We start from the raw sequence: 19,761 nt of genomic DNA, 5'->3' as shown, positions 1-19,761 counted from the left end.
AAAGGATATGAAATCTGCACCAACTTTAAGCTCTTTTAAATCGAAGCTTAAAACTTTTCTTTTTGCTGTAGCTTTTAAGTAGAATCTCCTGCACTATAACTTCTATTTATCAGATCTATTTTTTGTTTGATTTTATTCTATGTTGTTTGAAATTTGATTTTTATATCTTTCTATCCAACAGCTCCGTAACAGATCCAAAGAATTGAGTGACACAAAAAAAGGTGCTAATGTGAAAAAAGGAGCAATATTTACCTGTATTATGGGTTGGGTGATGAATGGATGAAGAAATGGCATCAGTTTGCAATAGACATCCGCAATATTCAAATGTTGTGCTACCACTGTTATGAATCCAACAGCTCCATAACGGATCCAGAGATTTGGGTGACACAAGAAAGGTGCTAATGCAAAAAAAGCAAGTGTTTTTTTTAAATACACAAACTTTTACACAGATTTAGTGAATTTAAAGAGTTACATATTTTTATGTGTATTTTGGCATTTAGCTATGTTCTACAGCAGCTTGCCGTCAGAATTTTAATGATCCTTCCAGGAAGACACAATCTTACCCTGGCAATTCAACAATTTTCTTTATGACAGTAACTGAAAAAGTCATTATGTCGAGAAATCAGGACAAGTTATTGCCTCGTAAAATACAGAATTCTAACAAAAAAAAACACTTTCCAAAGGGACAGAGTTGTTTTTGAAAAGTTAAATTTCTAACCAATATTTCTTGCTTAGCTTCTTGTTATAAACATAAACAAGTCTTCATTTCTTTATGTAAACTGTAAGCAATAATCAGTCTGAAATTAAAAAGGACAACTTTGCAAACAAACAGCGCTGGCAAAGTTATTTACTTCAAGGAAGTTTGCAGACCAGAAGACTTAGTACGTCAATCATGGTCACAAGAATGATCAATAAATGGTTGGGATATTTGTCTACTCAAGAGTCAGTATTTTGGGTGATTAGCATCTCAGTCCCCAGAAACGTTAGACCACCTGTGTGAATTACAGCAAAGGTATCTGAAAAACATCAACTAGTAGCAAACAGCATAAGTGTTAAAAAGCATTGGGGATTGTTAAGAATGACAAGGAGACTGACAAAGACAGAATGACAGAAAGAAGAACTGGAATTCGTTCCTCAACCTTTGGTTTCTCCAATGAATGACTCATTCATTTGCAATTCGTTGGTATGTTCTTCTAGTTCGTAAGAATTGTACCTGTGTTTGAAAATCTTACGCAGTTTAAAAATCTTTTGAAATTTGGGATACTTTCTGTGAGTTTTAAATGGGTGTTACGAACTATTTGTCTAAATTTAAACGTGCATCATTTAAAATAAGATAAACTGTTTGAAATACTTCATTAACTGGAAGGATCTTCTTGGCAGAGAGAGGAAACACGCTACTCAAACAGTGGATATTATTAGTAAGACCTTGCCACAGACACTAAACAGGGAAATAAGTTAGTCTTTGAAGAGGCGGTTGACATAGTATAACCTCCCTACAGTAAGGGTACCAAGGATCCTATATTGGCTCGAGCTTAAAATCTTACTTTGAGTTTAGGGCTTTGTGAACAGTGAACCCAGTACCATCACAATATCACATTGGTATACAGGAAGCAATGGACCACATACAGAAATGGTTTTTAGTGATTTTCCCAAGAAATATTTTGGGAAAGCTCAGCACTGACAGAAAAATCTAGATAATACCATCACCTAATAGCAACCTTAAATTTAGTATACATGTACACAAAATAAAATTAAGAAGTACTGACCAACAGGTAAAATAACCATGCAAGGCAGTTGAAGACTAGAGAAGCATTCCAAACAGAAATAGTGAACACATTTTCTAGACTGCTGAAAAATTAAAATCAGAATCAAAGTACATAACAGATGCTAGAATTTTGAAATAACAAAATACCGAACATGTTTAATAAGTCAGGGAGCATCTGTGGGCAATAAAACAGATTTAGGCATTTCTGGCAAAAATTCACCAACCAGAAATGTTAACTCGGTTTTGCTTTCCAATGATGCTGCCTAACATACTGAATAAATACTGAACTCATGTTTTAACGTATACATTATTATTCTGCATTATTATTGTTTTACCTTGTCCTACCTCAACGCACTCTGATCTGTGTATGAACAGTATGTAAGACAAGCTTTTCATTGTACCTTGATATATGTGACAATAATAAACCAATAACTTGCGCATCTGGATACAAAATTTGTTGCTAAGACACATATTGGAAATGTTCTAAATTGTATACAATATGTATAGACCAGTTGTATTTGTTGTATAGTGTACTAACACAAGTTCATTGACTAAGATTTTGAATTTAAAAACTTCTGACACAAATGCATATCACTAATAAATCAAAGCTGAATAAAAATCAGTTACTGAACAAATGACAACTACCCACAGAGATGTGGGAACTTTGATAGAAACCACCATTAAACCATCACCACAATATGCATTAGTTGCAAAATATGTTCTAAAAATATTGGGTTAATGAAGGAGAAGGCACAAATTCCAGGAATTAAAATTAGTCTTAGAGATCTCTAGTTTCTCAAATATAGTGGAGAGGTACTTTTAGTACACGCAACAAACAGAAGCAAAGTTGGCAAAGATAAAGAAAAACAAATAGTTTAAAAGTAGGATTGAACACATGTATGGAGATGCAAAGTGTGTTCACATAAAGGAATAAGTAGCACTGAAATGAAAAATCAAAGTTGAACATATGGCTGGTGTTTCAAAATATGATGTGAACTGACTGTTAAAGATGAGTATGAATTAACTAATTTACACGCTTTGGAACGCAAAGGGGTTGAAGATGTCAAACAACCCACACAAGAGATGATGCAGACAGGATGGATTTTTGGACTTCAATGGGGCTCATAGTGGATCTACGAGAATAGGAGAGAAACAAATTAACTCACATTCTTGCTTCCAATAAATAATAAAATAAATATCTCCTATCGGTAAGTGCCTGGACAAGGACAGGAATGATTGAGCTAGGCTGTCTCACATAACTATAGATACATTATGTCTTGATACAAATCTTTGTCATTTGATTATCATTATAGATAGTAACCACTGCTAATTTAAGTATCAGAGTGGAAAGTGGACATGTCACAAGGATAAAGAAAAAAAATTATTCCTCAGACAAAAATAAACATTACCAATATCATTGGCAAACTCATAGATATGAGGCTTTTGCAGAAGTCCCAGCTGACACATGCAAGTCATCGCATTGAGGGCTTTATAGATCACAAACTCTTCAGCATCACTAAGTCCTTGTTGAAGAAGAGGTTTGAGGATTGATGAACTCTGCCACCCAACATAAGCAGCCACACCTGAAAATTTAAAAAAAAGGTCTTAAAAATGTCTTTGATCTTTGGAAGAATGCATCAAATATTATTGAAGACCAAACTTATAATGAAGTGGTGTTTACCAATATCACTGGTGTAATTTCCTTATTACTGGTTATTCACTAGCCCACTTTAATCCAAGACATACATAGAGACAGGTGCCAGGGCATCAGTCACTAAGATTTTATGCTGGACTTATGCAGTCCAATGGCAGAGTCCAACCACACATAGACTCGCAGGTATTTACAATAGGGCTCCACCTTTCTAGTTCTGTGCTAGACCTGGGAGGGAAGCACAGTTCCCCTTCATTTGAATAAGGAGTTCCATTCTGGAAATTAGGAAATTTATTTTTCTAACTTAATTATTTATTGGTGATTTAATAAAATTTTAATTAAACTTTATTTAGGCAAGAGTTCAGATTTTAAAATCAATTCTTGATAGGTTTTAATAAAGTCAAAGCTGCATCCTTGTTTAGCCTCCTGTTAAAAGTTATAGAGACATCCCAGGGTTAGGACTTCAGCTGCATCTTGCCAAGGTCTACTCAGGATCAAGGTCTTTTAGCATCTTTTCAGGTGCATCCCAAATGCAGAGTCAGCAGATTCTACTTTTGCATCTACATCAGTCCAGGTATACAGCAAACAGGCATAGGATTGTAGGAAATGAATGTAGTTCAATTAGGTCCAATGACCACAGCTTACATTAATTTTGCACACATACAGTAGGGATATGCATACACACTGTGACCATGAATTATAAGCTGCCAAAATGCTTTTACGTTAAAATAAAGGTACCTTATGGGCACATTTTGCCAAAAACTATGACCCAAGTCAACTATTACCCTTTCAAAACATGGGTTAATGTGTATATCTTGTGTTGGCCAAGCACTAAAAAAAGTTCTAAAATTCCCTACTTGGTTTTATTATTAGCCAATTAATTTCCTATGACTCTTTTTAAATGATCAAGTATTTTCATAATTTATATGGAGCAATCTTACTTTATCCTTACAATAAACCTTGATACAAGTTTGAACTTCAGATCATGCTTTCCATTAAAATCTTCTAGAATAAAAATAATGTCCCCTTGAAATCAATCAACCAATTGGCAGTTCTTATAAATAGATGAAAATTATGATTGCCAGTGCTTTTTAGTATTTGTTTTAGTGCAAGAAGCCTTTTTCAAATCTTTGAAAGCATGTTTTATTGTACCATCTTGTGGTCAATTCTAGCAATGCTTATGAACTATTTTAGAATTAATATATGAATGTGCATCAACAGTTTATATTACTGATTTTGAAACAAAAAATTCTTTTGTATGTATGAAAATGCATCAACAAATCTCGAACTACTTATTATCATTCTTTTAACATTCTAAAAATAATGTTCTTTATATGGCCATTTGCAGTTAACTGTTTCAAGGCACTTGTTCATTTTTGAAAGACTGCAGCATCAATCCTAACAATATTATTGTACAACAGAACTAATATAATGTAAGGAAAAAAAAATTACAGCTAATGTGGAAAACAGAAGTACATAAGAAGTAAGCTAAGGCTATGACGTTAATGAAAAATAAACATAACTTTTGAGTTTTGGCTACCAGAAGAAATAATTTATAAATAATTTATCAATTTGACTGTTTCCCCAAATATTTGGTTGGATTTAAATCCCAGAATTCAGCATACAAGTTTTAAAATGTACACAAAACATTGCAAATCAAATCATAATGCAGATACACATGAAAACACACATTCCCAACAAATTTGCAGGAAAAAAATCAAAACACAAACAAAACATGCTGAAACTATCCAACAGAGAAAGTAACATCTACAGGGACTGAAATAAAGTCAGTATTTCAAATCAGGGGCTCCGAATCAGAAATGGAGATCTGAGGGAATAACTGTGGTTTAAGCTGCAAAAAGGCAAATGGGTGGAGAATACAAAGGAAATGTATGTGACAGGATGCAAAGAAAAAATTGTCTATGTAACAATTACTTTAAATACTAGAAACTGGTGAGAATGGAGAAAAAAAGTAACAAAATAAAACTAAAACTAAAAATTAAAGTTACAAGTTAGAGGAAAAGGAAGCCCTTGCCTTGAAATTGTTATGTTCAATGACAAGTCCATAGGCTACAAAACACGCTGTTTCTCAGACACAGAGATCACGTCATGAATGAAGTATACTAAACTGGAAAGGGAATTTCTCCTTCACCTGGAAGGACTATTTGGTTCCCTGGATTTTAGGAATGGAAGTGGTTAAAAAAAAAAAGAGGGAAATGGTTGCATCTCCCACAATGCAATAGAAAAGTGTCATGAGAAGGGAAAATAGTTCGTGAGGATGGGAAAGCAAGTCAGGGAGTCACAGTAGATGTGATCCCTTTAGAAAGCTCAAAGGAAGGGGAAGGGGGTAGTGCATCTGCTGGTAGAATTCCATTGAATGGAACAGAATTTATGGAATGATCAATTGAGTATGGATGGAAGCAGAGAGGAAAGTGTATTCTACCTAAGCTCATTCTGACTGGGAGAAGAAGTGAGATCAAAAGTGCAGGAAATAGAGAAGATGCAGTTGAGAAGAAACTACAGTTAAAAAGGAAGACATCTTAAAGGTATTGTGAAAAGTCTCATCATTTGACAGCACACAACATGAAAGAGAAGTGGATAATGGGAGCAAAATGGGAAAAGGGCAGCAGAATAGCTCTGAGAACTCATTGCAAAATTAGAATTTAGTACAAGTGCAGGAAGCAACACCAAGACAGTCATCAATGTAACAGAAAAATAATGAGGAAAGTGGTCCAAATAGGACCAAAGTGATGACTGCTCCTGGAATTCCTCAAAGACTCATGTAAGGCTTGGGTGCTCATCTCCTTTCTATATGCCATAATTATAGCTTCTCCAAGATTCCTGGCACGTCTTTCTCTTCTTGAGAACTTGTGCCAAGTTTTTGAACTTCAACAAAATTACCATCTCTCCCCAAGGGCTTCTTGCTTTTTGGCTGACATGTAGGCTTTTCAATTTTTTATTGTTCTTAAGGATGGCAAGGCAAAACCAGATCAAGAAGGATGCTCTCATCAGGGACAGAGTCATAAGGTGTTCTTCCAAAAGTGGTCTTTTTAGCAGGTGCTGACTGTCTTGATAATTTAAACCCTTGTTTCTTGTGGGGTTGCCCCAGGGTTTTTAGGCACATAAATAAAGAACCCACACATCAATGGGAGCATTCAACTGATGTGTTCCTCATTTAACTTGATACTATAAGGTATAATGGAACTTACAGACATTAAGAGACTTGTACTAACTCAAGGAAATCAAAGCATCAGTGCGGTAACAGGTATAAAGAGAGAAAAGACAACCGTGACTGAACCAAATAGAACCATATCCAATGAAAGAGGACGAATAAGGAGGGAAAGTAATACTAGTTAGTATTAGTTACAAGTCTGCCATAAATGAAGGGACTAGTACTCTAAAAATGTAGCTGAACTAATGAAATTTTGATGCTAATCACATCATCCATTTATCTTAATGAATAAAATACAGGCAAGTCTCTAGATTATGAATTAAATCTGCCTTTACAGACATCCATAAATTGAGTTTGCCCACAAAGTCAAAAATACACAATCAAGGGATCACCTGTAATAAGTAGATGCAGACTAGAGGAACCTAAAATGATCTTTCCAGAAGCCTGAATTCCTCCAAACATCAAGAGATCAAATTGTGATATGTGTCATTTTGTTTTGGCACAGCGATCAGTGATAGATTCTTTTCTATTTTATGACTTAAAATTTTGTCCGAAAAATAATATCTCACAGTTCCAGTGTCATGGTTTGGCTCATAACTGCCTTCATTTATATTCCTCATTTAACACTCTGACAGACAGACAAGCTATGATTAACAGGCATTCATCAACCTCAATGACAACACCAAGAGTATTTGTGTTATCTGCACAATCTGGGTCTTCAATCATTCATCCACAACTTGTCTTTTCACTTTTGCAGTTCAGAAAAAAAATGAAATATTAATTCTGCTTTTCTGTCTACAGTTATTGCCTGCTGAGTACCGTTAACATTTTAAGAATTAAGCAGTGATAGAGCATGGAGAGAGGGTTTTCGCCCACTGCACCCTCACCGATTATGGAGTACCTATCTTTATTCCTTTTATATCAGATTTTCAGAATGCAATTCTGTGCTTTGAGTTCAGAATCAACCTGAACATTTATTTCAATTAAAACATTTTGATGAAAATTAACATGACAAGTTGATGTTCTCTCTTTTATTAACATTAATACATTAAAATAACATTGTAACAAACACTGCCTACTCCCAATTTTCTAATTTTACAATAAGATTATAATTGGGCAGAATTACAAATGTAGCTGAACTAATTAAATTATTATAATAGGAGTTCATACTGGCAAAAGTTGATATTGTACTTACCAACAATACTATCAAAGAAAGCACCTCGAAGATGCCAATCATTTTTATCGTTCAAGAAGGTTATCATGTGTGACAAGAGGACATCATTAGCCTTTTGTCGACCAAAGAACACGCAAAGTCGAGTAATACCATTCTCCATTAAGGTCTGCTTCACGATATTTTCTGGGTCACTTAACAGCGTCACCACTTTTTGTTGTACCATCTCATGAAGAGCTTGTAATTCTACAAAGATAGAATCCACTTTATTAGTCAACTAAAGATTTTGGGGAAATAAGCCAGAAAATGTAAACAACTGCATTAAATTTCAATAAAAAAAGATTGCAATGCAAGAGATTACCAGAGTCGTAATTTTCATTAGGATGTAGTATTTCTTCTGTTTCCTCACCATTTAGCTCACCTTCCACATTTAAGTTATTTAATTGGACTATTTCTAAAAACCGAAGAGCTGTCTCTGCCAAAAGTGCTATGTTTTCTGTTAAAAGACAATGTAGAACAAAAGTTCAGAAAGCAACTTTCATTGAAATAAATGATAGTTCATCCCTTGACCAAGTTATAAAACTGTCAGATAAAAAAAGAAATTGAATACAGTGAACAGAAATGAACTACATGAACTTGAGATCTCAGGCCAAAGGAGTTCACAAAAACAACAATATGATCTGAACTTACATAAAGAATTCTGCATAAGGTAGGAACAATGCAAGGTTAATGGTAGGATATACCCTGTCATGTCAGGGATATGGAGACAACTGCAATCCTAACAATGGGCAATAAGGATACAAGAGGTGATATGTTTCAATTGACATGCAGTGAGTCCACCGTATGAAGCCACCATAGACCAGAAATACATCTTTTGTCTATACTCCTTACCTGCATATGCTAATCTGACAAGAGTTGCTTCATCCTGAGCCAAGTGCGCAATTCCTGGTAAAATGTACTCAGGGTAAATATTGACATCGTTACGTGGCACCTCTTTGACAAGGGCAAGGACTTTTGTCAATGTTCGGACTGCTTCAGCTCGCACCCTTGGCACGGAGTCATTGGCAAAATGCAAGAGATAAGGTGTTATACGGTCAAGCAAGATCTCACCACTAAGTCTGGTTGCTAGTTGGAGAATTAATTCCAAAGCAGCTAATTTAGAATCACAGAACTGGAGTGTTTGCAAGCAAGAAGTGATGACAGACACCAAAATAACCAATCCATACTCTTTTGTTTCTCCTTCGCTTTTCTCTGACTGGTCTTCTCCACAAACATTTTGCAGAATATTTTCCAAGTCTTTCCTTATTACCAAGATACGTTCATCAGCAGATTGAAAAGTTTCTTTTGCAAATTGTGCCATATAAGGTTGTAGAAAAGAGTAAAACAGCTCTGGAAAAGCTCTGCCCCTCTGTTGTTTGAGATGTTCTTCTGCTGTTAGACGCTTCTCAGGGTCACGCTGAATCATCTGACTGACCTGCCATAAAAAAAGATTAATATCCCAATTTTTAAAAAGAAATAAACAAAAGTAAATCATATTTTAAGAATGCAATTGTTATGCTTGAAACTTCAAAACATTAAACTAATTCAGAGGAAAACACAGGAATCTGAAGTGTGAATGTAACTTTGCATTTTTTAAGCAAGGCATTCACATAGCATAATGACACATGCAATTCATGTACTGTATTTATACATATAACTCATAATGAATTCTTTAAATAAACAAGAATGGATAATCAAATCTAACTCAATAGCTATAAACTCCAACTCAACAGAGAATGCATATCTACTATATACACAGTATACCATTTAATACAACTACTATATAAAGACATCCATAACGTTGTTAACTTTTCAATTGTTCAATTCAGATTTAATCGCTGTGGAGGCTTTCTTAATCTTGTGGGATAACATCTTTCCTGACCAGGAGGAAATCACACTGCTTGGCAGGCAAGACTGGTGCCTGTTAAACAGTCTCAGGTTCTGAGACTGCAGGAAGTCTCTGTTCTAACAGCTCTGGACATCTTTCCCCCCCTCCTTCCTTTTCCTTCTTCTAATTTGTGCATCTTGATCCGGGAAGGTTCAATTAGTTCACTGGGGTATTTTTAATAATCTTTCTATCTCTCTCTTTACAATCTGATCTCTCTCTTCTCTTGCTTTCCTCATCCACAACATCAATTGATGAATCCTTTGTTTTCATCCATTGACTCCTTTCTTTTTGGCCTTCCATTCATCCAGCCTGGCTTTCGTCTTTGCATTTATATTTGCATACAGCTTTTTGTCACCCACTTGAAGTTTATGCAATAACCTTAATGTGCACAGAGCAGATTCTGGTTCTTTATAATCACAAAAGCTGAATGCTTGCAACTTCCCCGAAGCTCCTTGAACTCCCTTCCAGCTTAAAACAGCCACATTTCACAAGTAAATACCTGATTAACAGATCAGATGCTTTCTCAGATATGTTGCACACAAAAACTGATGTAGTTGGACCACCACTTTCTTCACTTTCACAATTCTTCAAAGCAGCATGGTCCTTCCTTGGTCCAATATGCTTTCCAACACCTGTTGCCCTCTGTTGGGGAACAGTTCATGGTGTACAACATGGAGATCATTGTGGCAACATCCAATACCTTTCTTAATTTGGGTTCAGTTGACTCTTTTGCATGCAAATTGTGGATGGATCTCCAATCAGGTTGTAGTTGTTTCAGCCAATCATGCTCTTACAATGCTAGTCCTCCTGCTTTTACCACATCAAAGCTCAATGTGGCTTGTTGGTTGTATTCCACTGTTGCGAATGTCATTCCCACAGGAGTTATCTTTTCTCTAGCTTAAGTTCTTAGCTGGATATCTGCATGATTCCGTTTGGCATCTCTGAAATGCTGTTCAAACTCACTTTGTGGAATGACTGAACTAGCTGAGCCACTGTACAATTCCATTTTAATTAATTTGCCGCTGACTTCTAGCATAAACCATATTGCTTGTCAATTGTTAATTTTTACACTGTAAATCTCAAGGCTACATCACTCATGCCCTGTGTCATTCACATCACTATCAAATTTGTCAACAGGAGCATGCAGATTAGTGCTCATTTTGAAACTGCAACTTGACTTTTAGGTTTTTCTCTTCTCTGCGCACTCCACCTATTTTTGTCTGCCCAACAGGCTCTTACTGTGTGTCCAACTTTGTTGCATTTTTATAAGTGTCATCCTTAAACCTGAATTGATCTGGTGTATCAACTGTACCACAATTTGCTCAGCCAGAGCCGTTTCTGTTTAGATGTTGCAATTTTGTTCACTCACTCTCATTCCTGACTGCAGCTCAATAGTGTCTCTGTCTGCAGTTTCTGTTAAAACAGCAATTTCAATTCCTCTTTTAAATGTAAGCTGTGCTTCATTTTTTGAAAGCTCTCTTATAAGATTCCATAATCTCTTAGATCTCAGTGCTCTGTCTGCAGTTTACATTGATACAGCAATTTCAACTGCTCTTTTAAGTGCATTTGTGCCTCAGTTAGGAGCTGCTTTTGAATGCTTTCTTGTAAGATTCCACATACTAACCAATCTCTCAGTGCATCATTACGCTCATTGCGGAACTGACAATGCTCAATCTCTTCAAATCTACTACATACACTGAAATGGACTCCCCCTTCCTTTTGATTCCACTTGTGAAAACTAAACTGTTTTACAATCAGTAATGGCTTCTGTTCTAAATGTTCCAGTATTACTTTTACAATATTAGCAAAGCTCATTTCTGCTGGTTTGGTTGGAGCAATTAAACTTCAAAGCAATCTGTATGCCTTTAAACCCAATAAACTCAGCAAAATTTGTACTTGTTTAGATAGACATTTTGTTGATCCCAAAGTAAATTACAGTGTCACAGTAGCATTACAAGTGCATAGATATACAAATATTAAAAGAGAAGAAAGAATAAAAAATCAATTTACAACGTACAATCTAACGGGGGGGGGGGGGGGGGTCATCACTTCCCCGACTATAGGTTGACTGATTATAAAGCCTAATGGCCAAGGGCAAGAATGACTTCATACAGAACTCTTTGGAGCAGCACAGTTGTCTTAGACTTTTACTAAAAGTGCTCCTCTGTTCAGCCACGATGGCATGCAAAGGGTGAGAAACATTGTTCAGAATTGCTAGGATTTTTCATAGGGTCACTTGTTCTGCCACAGTCTCCAGTGTCCAGATTGACTCCTATAACAGAGCCAGTCTTTTTAGTCACTTTATTGAGCCTGTTGGCATCACCCATGTTGATGCCATTGCCCCAGCCCACCACCGCATAGAAGATTGTACTGGTGACAACAGACTGGTAGAACAGGTGAAGGAGAGGCCTGGATACTCCAAAGGACCTCAGTCTCCTCAGGAAGTAATGGTGATTCTGGTCTTTCCTGTACACAGCCTGTGTTGGTGCTCCACTCAAGTCTGTCATCTAGGTTCACTCCCAGGTACTTGTAGGTCCTCACCACATCCACATCCTCACCATCAATAGCAACAGGGAGCAGTACAGGCTTAGTCTTCCTAAAGTCCACCACCATCTCCTTTGTCTTACTGATGTTGAGTTACAAATAATTCAGCTTGCACCCTTTGACAAAGTCCCCCACCAGGACCCAGTATTCATCCTCCTGTCCACCCTTTATACACCCAACTATTGCTGAGTCATCAGAGAATTTCTGCAAATGACATGACTCAGTGTTGTATCCAAAGTCCGAGGTTATACAGGGTAAACAGGAAGGGAGCAAATACAATCCCCTTTGGGGCCCCAGTGCTGCTTACAGCCATGTCTGACACACAGCTCTGAAGCTGCACAAACTGTGGTCTGCCAGTCAGGTAGTCCATTATCCAAGATACAATGGAAGTGCCAAACTGCACTGAATGGAGCTTTCCCCCCAGCAATGAGGGCTGTATGGTATTGAAGGCACTTGAGAAATCAAAAAAACATCATCCTCACATTGCTCCCATTTATCCAAATGGGTGTAGGCTCTGTTCAGCAGGTAGATGAAAGCATCATCGACTCCAATCTGCTCCTGGGAGGCAAGCTGCAGGGGTCGAGGGCTGAGCCGACCAGGGGTCAGAGGTGAGCCAGGACCAGCCTCTCTAAAGTCTTAATGATGTGTCTTCATGTGTCTTCAAGTCTTCATGGACGGTAGTCATTCAAGGCTTTTGGTTGGCCCTTCTGGGTACTGGTACCACACATGATGTTTTCCACACAGTCAGGACCCTTTCCAGGCTGAGACTCAGATTGCAAATGTGCTGGAGAACTCTACAGAACTGCTCAGTTTCTCTTTAGCTATTATATTTGCTTCAAAATGTTTCTGAATTACCGATAGCTCATTAAACTTATTCCAGTTATCTTTTGTGTAATCAAACACACAAGTTTTTCTAATGTAGCCAGCTATTTCTGTTGTTTTTTTAAATGATTATCACGAGGTACTCATTCTTTAGGAACCCATGAATTCTTCCATTTTCTGACTTTTTTTAAAAACTCCACCATTTCTGCACATGCTGGGCTGCATTTTTTTTTTAAACTCGCTGTTCCTCCCTGCACTTTCCTTTTCAGTTTGAACATCTAGCTACACTTCAATAGGTAGCCCTCTTCGGTTCATTTTAAAACACCTCGTCACCACTGTTACGTTTTGTAACTTCAAAACATTAAACCAATTCAAAAGAAGACATAGGGGCCTGAAATGCAAGCCTAATTTCATGTTTTTTGAAGGGTTGTATTTCAGCCACTTTAACATTTTCATCTATAATACCCTTGTGCTAAAGGAATTGAAAAGGAAATATACAATGAAAACAGAAAACTTAAAATATGTAGCAGGTTAAACAGAGAGAGACAGAGACACAGAGAGTGAGTTCATGCTTCTGATCAATGATCTCACTGATAAAAAGGAGACCAATCTTAATGTTTGTCCAGTTTCTCCCTCCAGAGATGTTGCTGAATATTTCCAGAATTTTGTGTTTTTAATTCAGGTTTCCAGTACAGGTCTTATTTCTGTTCAATAGTTGCTGGGAAATAACCAAATTTGCCAGGGCTTCTGATCTCTAATCACTATCTGTGGAAAATACATCTGTAAAATATAAGAGAAGTACGGGCTCTCTAACAAAACTCTTCATAATCAATCTGATAAATTATGTCTGTTGTGCCAGTATACAAGTTCTGTTGCAGTACATATAACAATATATATTCAGTCATCTTCAAAGCCAAAGTGATAAATGGACAATGTTAAAATATTACACAAGAACCACAATTTCAAGCTTTTAAGCAGTGTTCATTATCATAATGATGGAAACATTATTGTACACCACTGGTAAATAGTTTTTAATCTCAATAATTAATCCAATATATCTATAAATTCATAGCCAACCATGTAAGCTATCACTGAGTATAAATCCAAATGGGTTCAATCAGTGAAGTGAAATTTTCACCCTTAAGCTGACTTACTCTTAATGCCACGGATGGAAAAGCAAACTATTCAACTGACAGAGAAACTATGTTAAATGATGCCTTACTGAAAAATCAGAACAAAGTGGTTATAATGAAAGCAAATGAACCCATTCTTTATCTTTTTAAGAGTGTTTTTTCTAATAATATTGAAATTTTTTTTGATATTCTTCCAGTGTAGTGTACAATGATTAGAAAATTGTGCCCTCCTTCCCTGTGTCAGTGATGTACAAAACAGTAGCAAAATTCATATAGAATTGGTGAATTATGCTACAGAATATGCATGATGATCCAAGGTCATTCCTACCAGACCCACATCAGCAAATTATGGTATATCAAATAATCATTTTAATTGTAATGGAATATGCAGTCCTTATGTCAGCATATCATAGTGGACAAAATTAAACATTCAGGGCATGCTTACCAGACCTCTTATGCTAATATCCTCAATCTTATTCAACACCTGTTCATGAGAAAAATGACCATTCCTGTAAGCTAGCAATTGTGATAGATCAAACATTGGTACTCCTTCTGTGAATAGTTCTGCAATAACACACCCTATAATAAAAAAAAGTAGCAATTAGATATGGTTCCTACATTACATATTCTACACTAATTTTGAAAGTTTAATTCCCAACTACAAAACAATTAAATTTGTAACATTTATTTCATTATCACTGCTTCCTTCACCTGAAACAATTGATTTTGATATTTTAAGCAAATTAAAGTCAAATGGAAATAATCAATTTCAGCCATTGAACTTCTTGAATTTTCCCCCCAATACTATCCATCAGCAATAATTGTATTTTTTTTAAATGGAGTGAGAGTAACCCAACATGGACTTGTTATAGACAAATAGTTCTCAGTCAATTTGATACAGAACAAAGGTTACTAAAAGAGCTGTTGAATTAGAAAGACTTTTGAGTATAGGTGTACAAGTTTCAGGACAGGTTGAGAAAACAGTTAAAAAGGCCTGCTGTATATAATTCAGTCATATCAATAGAGTATAAAAGCAGTGAAATCATACTGCACCAGACTCAACTGCAGTACAATTGTTCAAATCACCACTTTATAGGGAGGATGGAAAGGCATTAGAGAGTCTACAAAAGAACTGAGAATAGTAACTTATGCCAATACAAAGTAGATTAGAAGGGCAGGGCCTAGTTTTTTTTATTGGTGAGGCCAGGTGGATGGGCAAGATCAGGGGCTGGAGACTGGAGAAGGCTGTGGACAGATATGTTACAAGTACATAAAATGATAACAGGTCTGGACACAGTGGGAGGCTATTCTGTTTGGTAGAAGGGTTAAACATATAGGCTACAGTAAAAAAGCAAAGCAAAATAAATAACTTGAGGAAAAATATTTTTATGTAGCATGTGATTAGAATCTAGAGTACAATATGTTGTTTGGAGCTGTGGCAGAGATGCACTGTGGCACTGGCCTTCAAGAGGGAATTAGATCAATATGCAGTGGATAAAAATTTGCAAGTACCAAAATTGGTTGTACAAGGGTAGGTGGGCAGAATCAGAGTCTGGAATGGAACTGACACACAATAGGCCAAATGGTCTCCTGTGCTATACCATTCAATGAAAAAAATGTAATACATAGTGGAAACTCAATGAATTTTCATTACTTACACAATCTATATAAGTAATAGTTTACAGAGTTGATGGTTACATTGAAGCAGTAATGAGCAGCAGATGCACACAACTTATGTTAATGAAATCTGAAAATATAAAATTATATTCAATTTTAAGGATATTATGAAATCATGTAGAAAAGTGAATTGAATGGAGGACACAATCTGCAACGTGACAGTTTTGAACGTGTGGGCAAGTTGACAGCAGATGGTGTACAATGAGAAAATGTAAATATTAAGAACAAGAATGCAAGCACAAGAAGCAGTACTCAGCTATCCGACTCCTTACACTTACACCACTAACCTCTGAGATTGCGGCTGATCTACTCTATATTTACTTTTCCGGAACTCTTTCTATGTTCAGTTTCCTTCATATCCGTGTCCATCATGTTTTAATGAACCCAAAAACTAAGGCACTAACTTCTGAATAAAGAAATCTTTGCTCTTCTCTGTTCTAAATGGCTAATCGCTTATTCTGCAACTATGACCTCTGGTTCTTGACTCCTTAGCTAAGAGAATCTTTCACATACATTCATTCTGTAAAACCCAAGTTTCAATGAAGTCACCTTTCATTCTTCTGAATCTAGAGAACACAGGCCAAGTCTACTAAACCCCTCTACATGTGCCAAACCTACTATCTCAGGAACTAGTGTAGCAAACCTTCACTGCACTTATCTCAAAATGTAATCTCACCCAGGTTATATATAATTACAGAAAGACTCTTACTCCTTACTCAGGTTCCCTCACAATAAAAGCCAACATGCCATTTGCCTCCAAACTGGTCCCTACACCGGCAGGTCAACTTTTAATGACTCATGTACATGGACATCCAGGCCCACATTTTCCAATCTGCTTAAAATACTCGTGTTTGTGAAAAAATACTCATTTTGTGCACTTTGTAGACATCACCTTTTCAAGTTGTCTTTCATCTATCATATTCTTGTCCTCTCACCTAGCTCATCTATACGACCTCGAGTCCTCTCTACATCTTCCTTAACTCTAATAAGGTGCCTATTTTTACAGACTATGTTGATGGACATGGGAATGTTGGTGTGCTAATTTATCATACACAATAAACATTCAGGTGTAAAAAGTTACTGAGTAGCTAGAAAGTACATTGGTGTAAAATGCAAGAGGGATCAGGAAAGAAGAACTAAACTAGTATTGTGGTTGCGGGTAAGGGAAGTGGTGAGAAAGAAATGAATGGTCAAGTTTAGCAGAGGAAGGGTGCTGAGAATGTGGTGGTGAAAGAGAATGTTTGGGATGTGCTATGGCTGGAAGGTAACTGACTTGCAGAAATTAATCAGATATTTAAAACAAAGGGAAATGGACAAGTGAGACTATGGTAAGGGTAGTGATGAGGTAAGTGATGCAGACCAGCAGGAAAACACGGCCTTCATTGAGGGTCTATGGGGGGGGGGGGGGAAATCAGCATCCCGTCAAACATTTGTTTTTAGTATTCCCAGCTTTACATCTCAAATTCAGAGAAGGCATACATTTTGTTTCTGTTGTTGCAAACTCTATTTCGTGCCCGGTCAAGAAGTGTTTGTTTCATACTGATTGTAGGTAGTCTCAGTGTAGAGCAGGATCCTATTTCACTGGAAAAATTAGAGTCCAGATTTACAATGTAAAGTATTTTCTAGCAATAACTGGGTAGCTATAGCTTTAAAAATATTCTATGATTCTCGCACTCCCCAACAGACAGACTACTTAGTAAGTGCACCTGCAGAAAAGACATCCATGGCCGGTTTGAGTTCTCCTCTCATCCTTTGATTGTTGGGAGTTAGATCCACCAGTGGGGTAGTTGAATCTCTTGCTGCTTCCAATTCGGTGCCGAACATCGTCCCGTCCACAAAGCGCTCCGGGGCAATGTAACACGTCCTCCTCCGGGAGGTGTCAAAGAAATAATTGAAGTCTGCAGGGTTATCCTCGGGCAGGTAGGTGGGCTTGAAGCTGGCAAAGTCGGTGAGCAATACCCAGTTCCAGCTGGTGACCATAACGTTTTCTGTCTTGATGTCCCCGTGGCGAACGCCGGCCCGGTGTGCCTGCTCCACTGCATTGAGGAGCTGGAAGGCGATCCACTTCTTCTCGATGTTGTTGAGAAAGGGTCGGGTGCTGATGCGGTCGTACAAGTTGTCCCTTACGTATTGCCGGAATAGCATGGCGGCTTTCTCAGTGAAGCTAGCCCTCTGGAAAGGCACACAGTTGGGGGCCCCGAGCAACTTGTGCTGCAACTCCTCCAGTTCCTGCTTGTAGGCAGTGAGCGGCAGTGATGGATCCTGCACGGCGAACACTTTGACAACCACCAGTCCCTCACGGTGCTTGGCCCGAGCAACCTTGAAGAAGCGGGTGCTGCCCAGGCTTTTGTCGTACTCGAACTCATGGATGTCGGAGAAGTAACTATCGACGGATAGGATCTGAGAAGGCGCGATGCCAGCCAGTTGGTTCCCCATTACTATGAGACCTGGGTGTCAACCCTCAGCAATGGCCACCAACACTTCTCGGAGCCCGGCAAACTGCGGATAAATAAATGCAGCCAAAGGACAGGCGTTGCTGCCAGCTGCCGTCAGGCCTGTTCCATCAATCCTCACAGGCAGCGAAATCGGGCAGCACGCTGACGGTTAATTCCTCATTTACATCCCAAGTGAAATCGTATTTTGACTGGACGTCTCCGCCAGTCATTGGGGGAACGGAAAGGGTTGAATCAGGCCAAGAAAAGTGCGCTTCATCAAATTATAAACAGCTCGGGATTTGCGCTCAGGTCTACTGCCGGCAGAACCGCGACTGGAACAGCACGGAGAATGTTTCGGTTCGCAAACCCTTCAATCGAAACGCCCGAAACCTTGTCCAAATCCTAACCCGGAGTAAAATGGCCGCAGCACAGAGCGACGGGGACGATAATAAAGGGCGGACCGGACTGCCAGATGGTGCATGCGCAGGAGTTATTGTTGGGGGAGTTGCTCACTTGTGGGCTGCTGTGGATGTTGGTGATTACGAAACAATATTCACTCCGGAGGAACTTAGCGGGTTAGGTAGTAACTGTGGAAGGAAACGAACAATCTACGTTTTGGGCCGGGAACTTCAAAAGGACTGATGATTATGATGAAACTATTAGCAGAAGTCGTTAATTCAACATGTAGTAAGTGATCCAGAAGTGGGATTGATGCAAGAGGTGTCTGCATGGCACTATGTAAAGGGCATTATGTTTCTCGACGATTGCTTAAGAGAAACGGTAGACAGCTTCCTCCCAATGTTTGCTGGGTGAGGTACTACCCAAAATGTCCACCATAGGGTCAATCTCTGCGTCATTGACCTGAAAACTCCTTTCAGTCTCTCTTCTGGCATTGCTTCGCCTCACCCGAAACAAATTAGAGCTGCTGTAGAACTACTCTATAGGGCTGCAGGAAAATGGTTAACGTACGTTGTCTCCACTTCAGAGCCATAATAAGTCCAAATTCAATATTTGAGCCATTGTATTTACGTTTGAAGGTCAAGTTCCAAGCAATTGCTGGACACCCAAAAAACAAGAATCAAGAAACTATCCCTCACATTCATCTTTATTTTAAGTGTATGATCCTTTACTTTCATCTCCATATCTACCTTGTCAAAATCTTTAAAGTGTCAAGCAAATTGCTTATCTGTTTAATAAACTTAGATACAAGTGAACCTGTCCAATCTTTCTTCATGACACAATCCAATCACTCCAAGCATTAATCCTATAATAATTTATCTGAACTGTGTCAAACACAATAGCCAGTTACCTTAAATAAGGTGACCAAGAGTACAGTAGCTCATGAGCACATTCTTGTCCCATGTGTGATAAAGTCATCAGAAATCTTGGAATCAATAGGATTGGAGTGAAAGCAAGTCATCCGCAATCCCAAGGTACAGCCAAAGAAGAAGAAATAAGGCTGAG

General features: G+C 37.8%; 1 protein-coding gene across 2 annotated transcripts in view; it reads right to left on the bottom strand.

Annotated features, from left to right (window-relative positions):
• The window catches only part of pik3r4 (phosphoinositide-3-kinase, regulatory subunit 4), a 51,073-nt gene extending 32,331 nt beyond the window's left edge, over window positions 1-18,742 (bottom strand). For both annotated transcript variants that reach the window (XM_073024093.1, XM_073024094.1), the window contains exons 1-7: window positions 17,569-18,742; window positions 14,631-14,764; window positions 8,651-9,233; window positions 8,121-8,255; window positions 7,784-8,005; window positions 3,175-3,348; window positions 253-398 (exon numbers count right to left, since the gene is read on the bottom strand). In XM_073024093.1, coding sequence (XP_072880194.1) covers window positions 253-398; window positions 3,175-3,348; window positions 7,784-8,005; window positions 8,121-8,255; window positions 8,651-9,233; window positions 14,631-14,764; window positions 17,569-18,298 — 2,124 coding nt within the window. In that variant the 5' untranslated portion in view covers window positions 18,299-18,742. The remainder of the gene's footprint in view (window positions 1-252; window positions 399-3,174; window positions 3,349-7,783; window positions 8,006-8,120; window positions 8,256-8,650; window positions 9,234-14,630; window positions 14,765-17,568) is intronic.
• Between the last annotated feature and the right edge of the window lie 1,019 nt (window positions 18,743-19,761).

Source organism: Hemitrygon akajei, chromosome 20 (assembly GCF_048418815.1).
Source record: "Hemitrygon akajei chromosome 20, sHemAka1.3, whole genome shotgun sequence".
Classification (NCBI taxonomy): domain Eukaryota; kingdom Metazoa; phylum Chordata; class Chondrichthyes; order Myliobatiformes; family Dasyatidae; genus Hemitrygon; species Hemitrygon akajei.
The sequence above is the reverse complement of the archived record's forward strand: the minus strand, read 5'-3'. Positions and strand labels throughout refer to the sequence as shown.